General features: G+C 33.9%; 2 protein-coding genes across 6 annotated transcripts; one reads left to right on the forward strand and one right to left on the reverse strand.

Annotated features, from left to right (window-relative positions):
* The first annotated feature begins 1,941 nt into the window (after positions 1-1,941).
* On the forward strand, positions 1,942-7,368 carry LOC100814983 (protein DA1-related 2). Of its 2 annotated transcripts, none has more exons than XM_041008840.1 (12): positions 1,942-2,467; positions 2,810-2,964; positions 3,959-4,046; positions 4,140-4,260; positions 4,922-5,060; positions 5,158-5,241; positions 5,552-5,671; positions 5,768-5,980; positions 6,055-6,117; positions 6,222-6,337; positions 6,542-6,600; positions 6,696-7,368. In XM_041008840.1, exons 1-12 carry the CDS (start codon positions 2,311-2,313, stop codon positions 7,079-7,081), a joined length of 1,701 nt encoding a protein of 566 aa, XP_040864774.1. In that variant the 5' UTR covers positions 1,942-2,310; the 3' UTR covers positions 7,082-7,368. The 2 variants fall into 2 exon arrangements, with proteins under 2 accessions (XP_040864774.1, XP_006575519.1); XM_006575456.4 differs by having other exon boundaries at positions 1,946-2,467; positions 4,937-5,060.
* A 1,144-nt stretch (positions 7,369-8,512) lies between these two features.
* LOC100813211 (mitochondrial substrate carrier family protein B) lies at positions 8,513-12,843 on the reverse strand. 4 transcript variants are annotated; one of them, XM_006575460.4, is made up of 8 exons: positions 12,243-12,839; positions 11,878-12,054; positions 11,587-11,736; positions 11,022-11,123; positions 10,866-10,936; positions 10,679-10,746; positions 10,282-10,350; positions 8,513-9,643 (listed from the first exon to the last, which is right to left on the reverse strand). In XM_006575460.4, the coding sequence occupies exons 1-7, from the start codon at positions 12,417-12,419 to the stop codon at positions 10,295-10,297; spliced, it is 801 nt and encodes a 266-aa protein (XP_006575523.1). In that variant the 5' UTR covers positions 12,420-12,839; the 3' UTR covers positions 8,513-9,643; positions 10,282-10,294. The 4 variants fall into 4 exon arrangements, with proteins under 4 accessions (XP_006575523.1, XP_040864793.1, XP_006575520.1 ...); XM_041008859.1 differs by having other exon boundaries at positions 10,282-10,374; XM_006575457.4 differs by lacking the exon at positions 10,282-10,350 and having other exon boundaries at positions 8,513-8,970; positions 12,243-12,843.
* Positions 12,844-13,177: the final 334 nt, after the last annotated feature.

A 13,177-nucleotide genomic window follows, 5' to 3' on the forward strand; every position in this document is an offset into this window, starting at 1 on the left:
ATAAAAAACATAATAGTAGTTAAGTCTAGACACTTGAATGAAATAACTAAAAATTTCAAGAACTTATTTGGAAACTTTGTTTTTTCAGAGACTAATATAACATGTTACATTTTTAGGGATCAAAATGGTGGTTGATTCTCAAAATAATACAATACTCTGCAACACCTCAATTTACACCTCCTTGTCAATCTTTGAGAAATTATCCCATCTTTTTTGATGTATTTCTTAACAAAGTTCAGGCTGTCTTTCTATAACAACTGAGAGATGTACAATTTGTAAGTTATTGAATAGGGATGATTCCTGAGTGTGAAGATTGTGTGACTCTTTTTTGATTTTTTGGCTTATTGAATGTCATGTCAATTAGAAGACAAACAGAACAAAAGTGTTTGCTTTGATAGAAGGAATAAAAAGGACAACGATTTATATTCGCAGTGTATGAATGGAATTTGAAAACAAAAAAGATAGATAGATAAAAGTGAGTCAAGTTGCGATTTAAGTGAACTGTCAAGAACCATTAGCGGATAACTAGATTATTTGCAGATGTATTGTCTTATTTATTTATTTAAGGAAAGACTCCTTATAATTTTTCATAAGAAAAGAGAGGTGGAGCTAAATAAATAAACAAACAAATAAATATGAAAGAAGGGAGAGAGGATAACTTGATAAGATAAGAGGATAGAAAATGGTGAAACATTTTTTTTATGAGAAAAAGGAGCTAAGCCCAAAATGGTGAAACATCTAAAAGAAGTAACCTGCACACTCAAAAGTCAAGTAAAAAAAATACAGGAAAAAGATCATTAAGTTTCCCTAAATTTAATTCCTTTTGCAAATAAATGTCTTAAACTTTAATTTTCTCTCAATTAATGCAGTTCACCAACGGGAAATCATCAATTTAATAAAAAGTAATAATAAATACAGTGTTTGTGGAGAATTGTGAAGGAACGTTATAAAAAATTGTAATTTTAAAATACAAGAAATTTTTTAATGAGTAGTTTTTCTTTGAAATTCTTTCTTCCTGCCATAAAATTTTGTCAATCATACCAGTTAACGCCTTTAAAACATATCTAACAAACGCAATTTAGAAAGAAAAAAAATAAATTATCCACATGTTTGGTTTTACCTTTGTGAGGGAGACTTATGTTTCTTTACCTGATTTCTGAACGAAATTAGCTTTGCTGTTCAACAGAGATGTGACACGGTAATACCATCAATATCTTTGGCAACTTGCTAAGAAGGAGGAATCACGTTTGGGATGTGGTTCATGTGAAAGCTATAATTATTAATTTCTAAAAATGATATTTAAGATGTGAAAAATTACGTCAAAAATGTAAAAATAAACAAGTTATATGTTTCATCGTAGAATATATATATATATATATATATTAAAAAAAATACTATTAATACTATCGGATAAAAGGTAAAAGACATTTTAGAATCTAAATATAATACGATATGATTACAGTCGCACAAATGACAACTACAAGCAGGGAATACTTCCTCTGTTACTCATTATATTTATAGGACCAAATTTAAAATAATATTAATTTTTTTTATAAGATTCAATCTATAATATTTGTTGTATTAATTATTTTTAAATTAAAAATATATATAATTAAAAAAAGAGAAAAATATATTGACATATAATTAGGAAAAGAAAAATATTAATGAAAAGAAAGTATCTAAAAACAAAGTTATTATTATTATGAAGTAAATTAATTATTTTTTTAATTTTAATTAATTAGGTAATTAAGTCTTATATATAAAAATAAAAAGAATATTTAATGTAAAAATTATAGAAAAACATAAAAAAATCATAAATAATTTTACGTATTTTAATTTTTGTTTTCTTTTTTGTTAATTCCTTCACAGCTACTCTAAGATTATTGATTATTGGTTACCAGCTAGGATGAAAGAATAGCTTCCTAAAGTTGACAGTTACCAACTAGAATGAAAACTGAAACTGTGTGTGTCTGTCCTTTTACCCGGCAAAATACTTCCGAATTCAAACAAGAAAGGCAACAAAGAGAAAATCTTGCATACACACTCTCTAACTTGAGCTGAGCTTCTTCAACTCCATGCGTGCAAACACAGCACTTGTTTTTTTTTTTTTTTTCTCTCTCTCTAAATCCTCTTTGATTCTCTCTCTCCAATCCACCCCTTACTTAATATTCTGCTCTTGAGCAGATTCCCTCCTCTCGCCCACCCCACAACCCATCTTTCTGCCTTTCTCTTCATTGCTTTCCAAGCCAAGAATCTCTACTTTTGATTCGTCTCTTCCTCTCTTTTTCAACCACTATTAACTCTTCTCCAATGCCCCTTCTTCTTCTCATTTCATCTCTCTGTCACTTTCATTCCTCTTCCTCCCTTTTCCCTTCTTCCCTCTCACACAACATCATTATTGCCTTTTCATCCTTAATTATGGCTTCTTCTTCAGATGTTAACCATCTTTCACATCCTTGCATCTATGGTATCACTATTCTCTCTCTCTCTCTCTTTCTGTACTAGTCATCAAAATCTGAGCTGAGCTTCATGTACACCCCTGATTCAAAGTGATTCCTTCATAGATTTTTACTTTAGTCCATGAAAGAAAGAAAAAAAAATGATTTTTCAAAAAATTATTTGAAGTTTAAGTTTCTTCAGTTGATTTTACTAAATGGGTATCCTCAAAGTTCCGTAATTTACTTTTCATATGGTTTCAAAAAAGTTATCTAGATCATGGTGTTTTTATAGGTTTGGAACTTGAAAAATTTGAACTTCTAGTGGTTCTAATCTAACTTGATAAATCGTGAAAATTTTTTGTGGAAAACAGGGGATTATAGTTCTTCTCGCTCAGAGAGAAAGTCCGGTTTCATGAAATGGCTTAGTAAGCTTTTCAGAGGTGGGTCCAATAGAGGAAGGGGCTGTCGTCACCTGCATGAGCCAGCAGAGGAAAGCATAGTTCGGGGTGCTCCATCTAGAGCTTTGGTAAAGTGAAGCTCTGGCTTCTAGTTTTATTCAATAATGTCTACACAAGATGTTATGAATTTTAATTAAAATGCACTCATAGCATAAAAGTTTTTTTTTTCACCATCATTTAATAACATATTCACGTATATAATAAATTTTTGTTAACTTTTTATAATAATTAGTTTAAAAGTCTAAGACTAAGTTGATTTTTTATTGACTAATGGTGTAAAAATCATTACATTAACAATATATGAAACTTGCACTCTATTATTATTTTTTGCATAAATTAAAAAATGCAACTAGTTACTCAATGTAGTATTATACTTCTGGACCAATACATGGTGATCCTAAGTTCCTAACTTAGTAAAAAAAAGTCGAAACTTAGTCAAAATCATGTAAGTTGGTAATGATAACTTAATTTCACATGTTGCATTCCCTTGGTACTTACTGACTTCTTCATTTTCTGCCAATACAAAAGTTATTCAGTCAATTTGAGTTTTATTGGTTATTGCAATGAGTGTGCACGTTTAACAACAGAACATTTTCATTAACTTCCTGATTTCAATTAAATAATGATTTGAATTATACAGAGAAGGGAAACCAATATACAAATCTCGGACAGGAAAATTTTAGTATGATCTTGCTTCGTTGCAAATATAGCTATATCTGTCTATCTTTGTTGTGCACCAACAAATTACACCATATATTATGCATTGTGCTGCATTATATATTGATAAGTGATAGCATCATATTTTGACTATTTTTTTTAGCATACATCACATCATTATGTTTCTGTAGATTATTCAGCTTCTAAAAGCAGAATTTTTTTATTTACTTCCAACGTTTTATAGAATCCCTTTACTCCTTATATTGTAGAGTGTCCACTTCAATGTGTTCTTCTACACTTAGATGGCAGCGAAAGCAAAAATTCATAACTAGATATTCAATAATTATTTTGGATTTATTTACTAAGGGCAAGATTTTTTAATAATACTCCTGATGTAATAATTAGGATGATCGTGGTAGAGCTCAGAAGGAGAAAGAGGATTTAGGCCATGCAATGGCACTTTCTTCAGCCGAAGATTTAAAGAGACCAAACGGTTGGTACTTGATTTTCAAAAAGGTGCTTGTTATCAAGTTATCTAGATCTTTCTGATAAAAAATTAAACTTGTGTTTCCATTTGCTCATCAAGGATATAATTGGGGAGAAGACACCGGTGATGATTACTCAAAGGCACCTCACGATACCCTTAACTCATCTGCACACCCTCCATTTGCCCCTACACCATTTTATCCCCATCCCCACAAATATAGGTAAAAATTTCGCTCTCGTAAATCTTGTATTATGTGAATGTCAAAGATCAAGTGTTTCCCATTTGGTCCATAGTGAGGTGGTTGAGGTTTGTTATATATGCCACTATTCTCAACAGTTATGTTATATATATATATATACCGGGTTAAACTGAATCAACTACTGGCCCACTAGTTCGACTACTAATCCATTGACAGCCTCTACCGGATCAGTGACCAGGCTGGTTTTCAGAACATTGTATGCCAGCATTAATGGAAATTCACTTTTTTTGTTCCTTATTCCTCATGCTCAAAAGTCGAGATATTTTGACAGTGTGCATCAATGTCTGTCTGCATTATGTAATTAATTGTTTTATTGTTGACTAAATACTTTCATGTTTACAAACAATTCTATGAAGATATAGGGTATCGCATGATCATATCAATATATGAATAAATGATGGTCCTGCAGCGTCATTCCTTACTTGCTTCAATGAATCAAGTTGCACAAGGAATCGGAATCTTTTCCTCCTAAACAAATTTGAAAAGTGAAAAAAGAAACTTGCAGCATGTGCAGACATGTAGTTTTGACTTTTGAGGGGGAGGGGTAGAGTTCTATGTAAAAATATCTAAGCAAGTGGAAAAGAAGGATATTTTGGTACCATTTATAACTAATGATGTGTAGTTTCCCATTGAACAGAAGAGTATGTGGTGGCTGCAACCAAGAGATAATGTATGGAAATTGTTTGGGCTGCATGGATACTTATTTTCACCCAAATTGTTTTCGCTGTCACTCTTGTGGTTACCCCATTACCGAGCGCGAGGTAGTTTGGCCCTCTTTGATATTTTTAGGGGATGTTAAGATCATCACTTACCTTTTTGACCATCTCTTACTGTTTTCTTTTTTTCTGTTGATCCAAGTTTTCCTTGTCAGGGAAGCATCCATATCACAAGTCCTGTTTTAAAGAGCTGACTCATCCTAAATGTGAAGTTTGCTTCCAATTTGTAAGATTAGTTTGCCTTTCCTTAATCAAACTGTTCTTCTTTATTATTGATTTTCTCTATTTAAGGTTGTTAAATTTCAGTTTGTTTCATATACCTTAAATAGGACGGGCATTAGATTGTTTTTGATGGAGGAACCAAATATTCTAGTTTCTCATAAGATGACATTTGATAGAAATTGTTAGAACTTGCCTATCATAGAACCAGTCTAGTAAAATGATTACCTCTGGTCTTTCATTTAACCTATCATCTTCATTCTTCACAGTTAAGAAGGATCTTTATTAACACAAATGACTTTTTATTTGAATTTCAGATTCCTATAAATGCTGCTGGTTTGATTGAGTATAGGTGCCACCCCTTTTGGTCGCAAAAGTATTGTCCATCTCATGAGTATGATAATACAGCTCGCTGCTGTAGTTGTGAAAGATTGGAGGTATTAATTTAAGCACTCCAGACTATTTAATGATTCGTATTTTCAGAACAGGTATTTATCTGAATCTTTTTTGTTACTGTTGTGTTTCGCTTGAAGCCTCTGAACATAAAATACTATAGACTAGAAGATGGACGGAGTTTGTGTTTAGAGTGCATGGAATCTGCTATAATGGATACCGGTGATTGCCAACCCCTATACCATTCTATCAGAGACTACTATGAAGGAATGCAGATGAGAATAGATCAACAAGTTCCCATGCTTCTAGTTGAGAGGGAAGCACTGAATGAAGCTATTGTAGGGGAGAAAAATGTATGAAAAACTATCTTCTTTGTTTTAGTGAAATAATTAGTCCAATTCTTCTTATTCTCAGTGGTTTCTGCCAGGGTTTTCATCACTTACCGGAAACAAGAGGTTTATGCCTTTCAGAAGAGCAGACTGTCACCAGTGTATGATATTAAAATTGGTTACTTTTTGTTTGATTAGAATGTGGTAATGAAATTACCACTGTTTCAGATAAATTCACTACTTTATGATTTATATGTTGATTCAGATACATAGAAGACCAAGAATTGGAGGCCATCGACTAATAGGGATGAGAACTCAACCTCAAAAACTGACTAGAAAATGTGAAGTCACAGCAATTCTTGTTCTATATGGTCTTCCTAGGTAACCAGTGGACAATGGAAACTTTACTTTTTGTACCCTTCGAATTACAGCTGATTGATTCCCTTTAGAATATAGTTGTGGGTTCAGATATTTTTCAAATACTAATAAGACAGTACCGATGACAGACTATAATGTTGTTACTTTCTTCTTATTGATGATGTTCAAACTTCATTATAGGAGTTCTCATATTTTAATGGGATGCAGGTTACTCACAGGTGCAATACTTGCCCATGAGTTGATGCATGCATGGCTACGCCTTCATGGTATAGTATACTTTTATGTTTTGATCCTTATGATATTCAACATCTCAGTAGTATTCATGACCTTTCATCTCATTTATTCACTTTGAACTACGAAGGTTATCGCAACCTTACTCCCGAAGTAGAGGAAGGCATTTGTCAGGTTCTTTCGTATATGTGGCTTGAGTCAGAAGTAATGCCTAGCTTTCAAAACATGCCATCAACATCCACAAGTGCTGGTTCTTCCTACTCTTCTTCCTCCTCCTCCTCCTCCTCGTCGTCCTCCTCCTCCTCAAAGAAGGGTGCAAAATCTCATGTTGAAAATAAATTGGGTGAATTTTTCAAGAATCAGATTGCCAATGATTCTTCCCCAGCTTATGGTGGTGGCTTTAGAGCTGCTAATGAAGCTGTCAATAAATATGGTTTGCGTAGAACACTTGACCATATTCATTGGACTGGTTTTTTCCCAGTGGAAAAAGAACGCAAGTTCTCTAAGTATGGATAGAAGAAGTGCTTTGTTTTCATTTTCTTTGGTTCCACAAGTGGATAGACCAGGACCGGTTCAAAGTAAAGACAGAAGCTTGGACAACTTCTGATATTTGGGTCCTATGAGGAAGTCCAAAGTCTAATTTGACAAAACAATAAATATATGCATGACAAGTTAGTATTCAACGATAGTTTATTTCCCTTGACCAAAGAATAAGTAACTGTTATTTCTTTATGCATTTAGCAATTATTTTGGTAAATGAAGTTAACAAGGCTGAGCAATATTGCTTTTGCAAATATTCTAAAATAAAGCATCCCTTCCTCCCCAATTAAAATTTAAACTAAATAACAAATGAGTTCCTTCAATAATTCCAATAGAAGTGACTGCAGTAATTCTAATAGAAGTGATATTACATATTTAAACGACATTTTGAAGATAATATTTGCAGAAAATGACAACCTATTTAATAAATATCAAAATGATCCTATTGAAAGATAAATGAGAGGTGAAATCTCTTATCAAATAAGAATGAGAAGACTGAACAACATATAAGTGAATACAAGATCCATAAATGTAAGCCTTAAGATTTTGAATTAAAGTATAACGTCAAATTCACTTATGTAATTATTCATGGCATATTAGTGTAAATCTCTCTAATGTTTACTCTTTCTTCAATGGTTTTCGATTGCACAACAAACCCTTTAACAAACTCAAAAGTCATAGGAGATATTATAATTTGATAACCACAATAGATTCCAATTCTTAATCGTCTTAACTTGACAAAAAAAATAATAATGGGAAAGTAGGTGTTCATGTAGCCATTCATTAGGAAGCTGGGTCACTTATAACACTGCTACACAGCAGGATACCTCTTCACTTGCTGATAATCACGTGAGCAATTCACCCTTAAGTCTTAAAAAGTTTTTTTTTTATTTGCTTTTCTTTTGAAAAAGAGAAGACCAAACATAATTTTATAAAAACTGAAAAAATAAAGGACAGTTTTTTACTGAACTAAAATAAATCTCCAAGTTGATTAAAAGAGCTTTTACGTCTCTATTCTTAGTCTCCCCCCTTTAATTTAAAGGTAATTTTAAACTAAAACAATAATAAAATTAACATTTGAGTCCAACTTCGTTACAAGTAATTTATCATTTAACTTTGTTAGAATCCAACATGCACACAGGATTTGAGTCCAATATTAAACGTATGAAATTCAAATGTGAGATTTATAAGGCATAACCTCTCCAACTACAACTGACTAGCTTTTGTAGTATAGTTCTCCCACGTTCTTATCAAACTTTAATTCTGAAAGTATTATTTTTAACTTTAAAGATAAAGAATAAGTCCGGCCATCAGAAACCAGTTGCAGTCTTGCAGATTAATAGATATTGCTCACTTCACTTCCTCTTTTTTCTTCGAGTGCAAAGATAAGCAAAGACCAAATGAGAATACATGCGATAACAGCTTAATATTAAATGTTATGCAAGTCTCTGTACATGCAAAAATGCAATCCCCACGGGAACATTAAAAAATTGCCCAGGTGAGGCTCGAGAAATAAATTGAACTTACAATTGTTAAATCGTAAATGTAACTTAACATTTTTTGTATGGGTAAATAACCTCATACATTTACTTCTTGTATATCAGACTCCAAGGTTGATGGGTGTAGTTATGCAGTACCAATATCTGCTAAAAGCATCTTCAACGTCTCATAAGTCATAAAACAAATACCTACACCGGGCACCACCTTGTAATATTCGGGCAGAATTCCTCTGTAGAGACCACGAACCCCTTCTGTCTGAATTATGTGCCTAAACACACCATAGAGGCCTGTTGTATACACACGGGCTCGCCCACCAGCCCCCTCAAGTTGCTTCCTCCGCCTCACAAGATCCAACGGAAACGTTGCTGAAAATAGTATAACAGATGAATTGAATTCAACTATACCCATTCTACTCAACAGAAATTCAATTTTAGATCAGACCGTTAATCTGTGAGATGACAGTGCATCATCAAAGGTGGTAAGATGATTAATCGACTGAAGTGCAAACCAATTCCAAAACAAGAAATGAAATCAAAATCAACTATATTTGAAATCAATAACCTATGAATTGTAGACAAAATAGGAGTTTCTTATTGTAGTGATCGTGTCTGAGAAAGTTGCAAACCTGCACCTAAACATCATAGGCTATTCTAAAGAATAACTGTGGGAAACATATTATTGATGCCATGTGGCTCTACTGAATTTGTGATCAATTAAAAAAAAACTTCGTACCCCATTGCCCAAAGGCTCTTCGCTATGCGAAGGTATGGGGGAGGGATGTGGTACGCAGCCTTACCCTTGCATATGCAAAGAGGCTGTTTCCGGATTCGAACCCATGACCAACAAGTCACCAAGGCACAACTTTACCGCTGCACCAGGGCTCGCCCTCTGAATTTGTGATCAATTAACAAGAAGAAATTTATGGATGCACAAGTCTATCTTAATATGGTAGCTGCAGCATACAAATCCAAACATGTAAAAGCATTACCTGTAAAATTGGCAAGAAGAGGCAAGGGTTGAAGTAAAACACATCCTTACCTGAACATACATTTGTTGTAGCGAAGGGGCAGAGAACCTTTATTAACACAATTGATAAAAGGGCACTACTAAAGTTTTTTATGCGTGAATATTTTGGATGCATGTGGTTAGTATCTCTGTATAATATACAGTTTGACACAAAATATCCATACCCCAATAAGTAAGATTTAGTGTTTTTCCCATGTAAAGAACAGTCGTTCCTTGTTGACAATTTCATTTATAAATTTTTCTTTTATATTGTAATTTTTTGCCATAATTTCCATAATTTAGATTATGCTGAAAGCAATACTATTAAAGCAACAAGAACAGATTCTTCAGAAACACTTAGGGCTGAAAAGGATTCTGGTACCCATCCAAACATCAGGTGAAGGTAGCCTAAGTGAGAAGCATAGCTCAAAGAGGACACCTCTCACATTTGGTAACTGAGGGAATCATATAGTTTCATCCAAGTAATGCCACCACATGATGGAATCCCCTGCATAGCTTGGGGAGACATGTCATAGAACAAAACTTGGGAAGATGATTACTTGAGCAAGATCTTTAGATAAAAAATAAAGTTACAGAAAGACGAGAAAAATGTTTTTTGTCATTTTCCTTACTAAATTGTCATATGCCACAGATACAATAACAACTCCAACCTGGTCTCTGGTTCTATGGGTCAGTCTGGTTAGATACTTGGTGCAGTTCCTGCACCAAACTCTCTTTCTCTGCATCAAAAGCATAGTAAACCACTACAGACATTAACTTCTTTGATGTTCTTGGGTTGAGCAAATTCAATAGTTTGACTAAAGGATTCTTAACTGTAATTTAACATTTGATACAACAAAACTAAATTGAGTGCCCTGATGCCACACAGATAGAAAATGGTAAAATACCAAAAGAATGTGCATAACCGCATTTGGAAGGAACATCAAAAAGCAAATTATCAACACTACTTATCTGAGAAGGAACATCAGAAATTCACAAGTTACCAAGAATATTTATATGATAAGGAACACCAAAAATACAAGTTACAATTCCATTTTGACTGCTCACCTGTTGATGATGCAATGCCTGAAAGACTGCCGCAAGCCAGACTAACGACAGCAGGTGAATCATCCGATCTGATGTGTACAGATAAGTAATATTAATAATATAATATAATACTAACTGTAATATACATAAATTAAAGGGAATATTAGAGGTTACATCAAACTGATGAATTAATTTGTGGACTGATTACCTATTTGACTGCCAATAAGATCTCAAGGTTTCATACACAGAGAAGCTGATAGCTATACTTGGCCCTACAGTCTGCATTAGCACCAGAGAGATGTGACTAATTAGACACACAAGAATATAGTCTTCAAGTAATGTTAAATTCATAATGACACCATACCAAGAGTGTAGTTCCAAGTCCCTTATAAAGGCCAAATATTCCCTCTTCCTTGCTAATTGTGTGTAAAGCATGCCAGATACCTCTGTAGTAGGTAAAATTTGTCTGCGAAATTTTAACAATGCTAATTGTTAAGAATTAAAATAAAAATGCAAGGATCTTTAACCACCAGCTGTACATGAATCAAATTTAAGCAGACATCTGTAGTGGATGATCTGATTTCAAAATAAGTAAATTTCAAGGTCAGGATCATCATTCATGCAAGGTTCCAAGCAAAGATACTAAAGACCACATAGAAGACAAATACAACAACAAGAACAAAAGTCTTATCCATTAGGTGAAGCCGGTTACATGGATTGCACAACGCTATTGAGCAATGCAACTAATTATAATGGGGGTGGGGGTGGGGGTGGAGTCAAAATTACATTGACCTGGATGACAACTTGGGAACATATCATTGATCGATAATACTCATCAAAGCTAGAACATAAATGGAGGTCAAATGCGTAGGGCCATAGGGGAAAGGGCTACTACCCACAACACAAAAATCTAACACATTTGATCTTACCTGTGCAGCCAGCCGTGTTCTTACAAGATCCAATGGATAAGTAGTTGTGGCAGCAGTGACTCCTGCCAGGCCACCACCAACAAAATGTACGCAAAGGTCTGCACTAACATTATCCCTATGACTTTGAAGTCCCGGAACCATCTTTAGCAACTGCTCATACAAAATACCATCAAACACAAATCAATCCATGAACAAGCAACCACTCATAAAATCACAAATTCAAATTTCTTACTTCTCAACAACATAATCAAAAGAAAACAAACACATGCATCACAACATCAATAACCATACCTTCTTGTAGTGCTCGTACGAATAAAAGTTAACCGAAGAATAAGGTAACCGGTGAGCAATGGTGACCAGATTCCCTTTCCAGAAAGCTCCAAACCCCTCTTCATGGATAATCCGTGAAGCCTCATTCCATATACTGGCTTTTCTCAAAGTTGCAACATTGGAATGCATTCCTTGAATCTGAAAAAATTTACAAAAAGTAAGGTTTAACATCATCATAACCTAAACTCCTTCCCTCACTCTTTATTTTTTGAAATTTTAATTTCAATATTCCACTAGCTTACATCGAACTCAGATAAACGCAGAAAGATAAATAAAAAATAAATTTTTTTTTTATAAAACTGAGATGAAATTAAAAAAATTGGAACCTGAAAGAGGATGGTGAGTCTCGCAAGCGGCGCCGTACAGGATTTGCTGAACGCGCCGGCGACTCCTCCGGCAAGAAGCTGAGAAACAGTCCCAATATGTTTCGGCGGCGGCGGCTGCACCAACTTCCGTACACCACCACCATCCACCGCCACACCAACCCTAGCTTCCATTTGCATCTCCGAGCTTCAATTTTTCACCTTTTCTATTTTCTTTTATCTCTCCGCACTTTTCTCTAACCGAATTAAATTAAATTAAAATAAACCTCAAGCTACCTTCACTATCAGAAGAACAAGGATTCGCAACTATGCATCGAGCATTTTCTTCACTTTGTTACTTTTCGCTCTGCGCAGTTTCAAACGAGGAGGTCGGCGACGTCGTTTTTGCGACCCGGCTCGAGCAAAACGGTGACGTATATTGTTGGGGCGGTTCACCGGAAAAGTTAAAGCAGCGTGGGTTTTATTCGCTGCAGTGGGTTGCAGGGTAGTTTTGCGTTGAAAGGAGGGTTTACGATGGAAGCGGGTATAGGGGATATGGTCCCATTTGCGAATATGAGTTGCTTTTATGGGGAATATGCGTTGTCTGCAAATTAAGTTCAGAAGGCACATTAGATTCATTAGACAGCTGTATATTAAGGTTAGGGCAACGTCGGTTAAACCAAACCTCCTATCAAAAAATGACATTTGTATTTCTTGAATTATTCTTTAATCTCAAATATAAAAGAAAAAGTCTATTCACACTAGTTAAAAAAATTAGTTAATAATATTTAATTTTAATTATATTAATCTTAATTAAAAATAATTTTTTTCTTAATTAAATAAATAATACCTTAAAAATAATATCGTTAAATAATAAAATTGATTAAAAAATTATATTTGAAATCAAAAAATATAATTGAACTGTATAAATAGTAAAAGAAACCATGAAATATCTCCTT

The sequence above is a fragment of the Glycine max genome, chromosome 2, assembly GCF_000004515.6.
Source record: "Glycine max cultivar Williams 82 chromosome 2, Glycine_max_v4.0, whole genome shotgun sequence".
Classification (NCBI taxonomy): Eukaryota; Viridiplantae; Streptophyta; class Magnoliopsida; order Fabales; family Fabaceae; genus Glycine; species Glycine max.

Coding starts and splice junctions, on each gene's coding strand:
- LOC100814983 (XM_041008840.1), top strand. CDS start 2,311: ATGCCCCTTCTTCTTCTCATTTCATCTCTCTGTCACTTTCATTCCTCT. Junction 5,672..5,767: donor GTAGTTGTGAAAGATTGGAG/GTATTAATTTAA, acceptor TTTCGCTTGAAG/CCTCTGAACATAAAATACTA. Junction 6,601..6,695: donor TGCATGGCTACGCCTTCATG/GTATAGTATACT, acceptor TGAACTACGAAG/GTTATCGCAACCTTACTCCC.
- LOC100813211 (XM_006575457.4), bottom strand. CDS start 12,419: ATGCAAATGGAAGCTAGGGTTGGTGTGGCGGTGGATGGTGGTGGTGTA. Junction 11,737..11,877: donor CGTACGAGCACTACAAGAAG/GTATGGTTATTG, acceptor TTGTATGAGCAG/TTGCTAAAGATGGTTCCGGG. Junction 10,937..11,021: donor GACTTGGAACTACACTCTTG/GTATGGTGTCAT, acceptor GTGCTAATGCAG/ACTGTAGGGCCAAGTATAGC.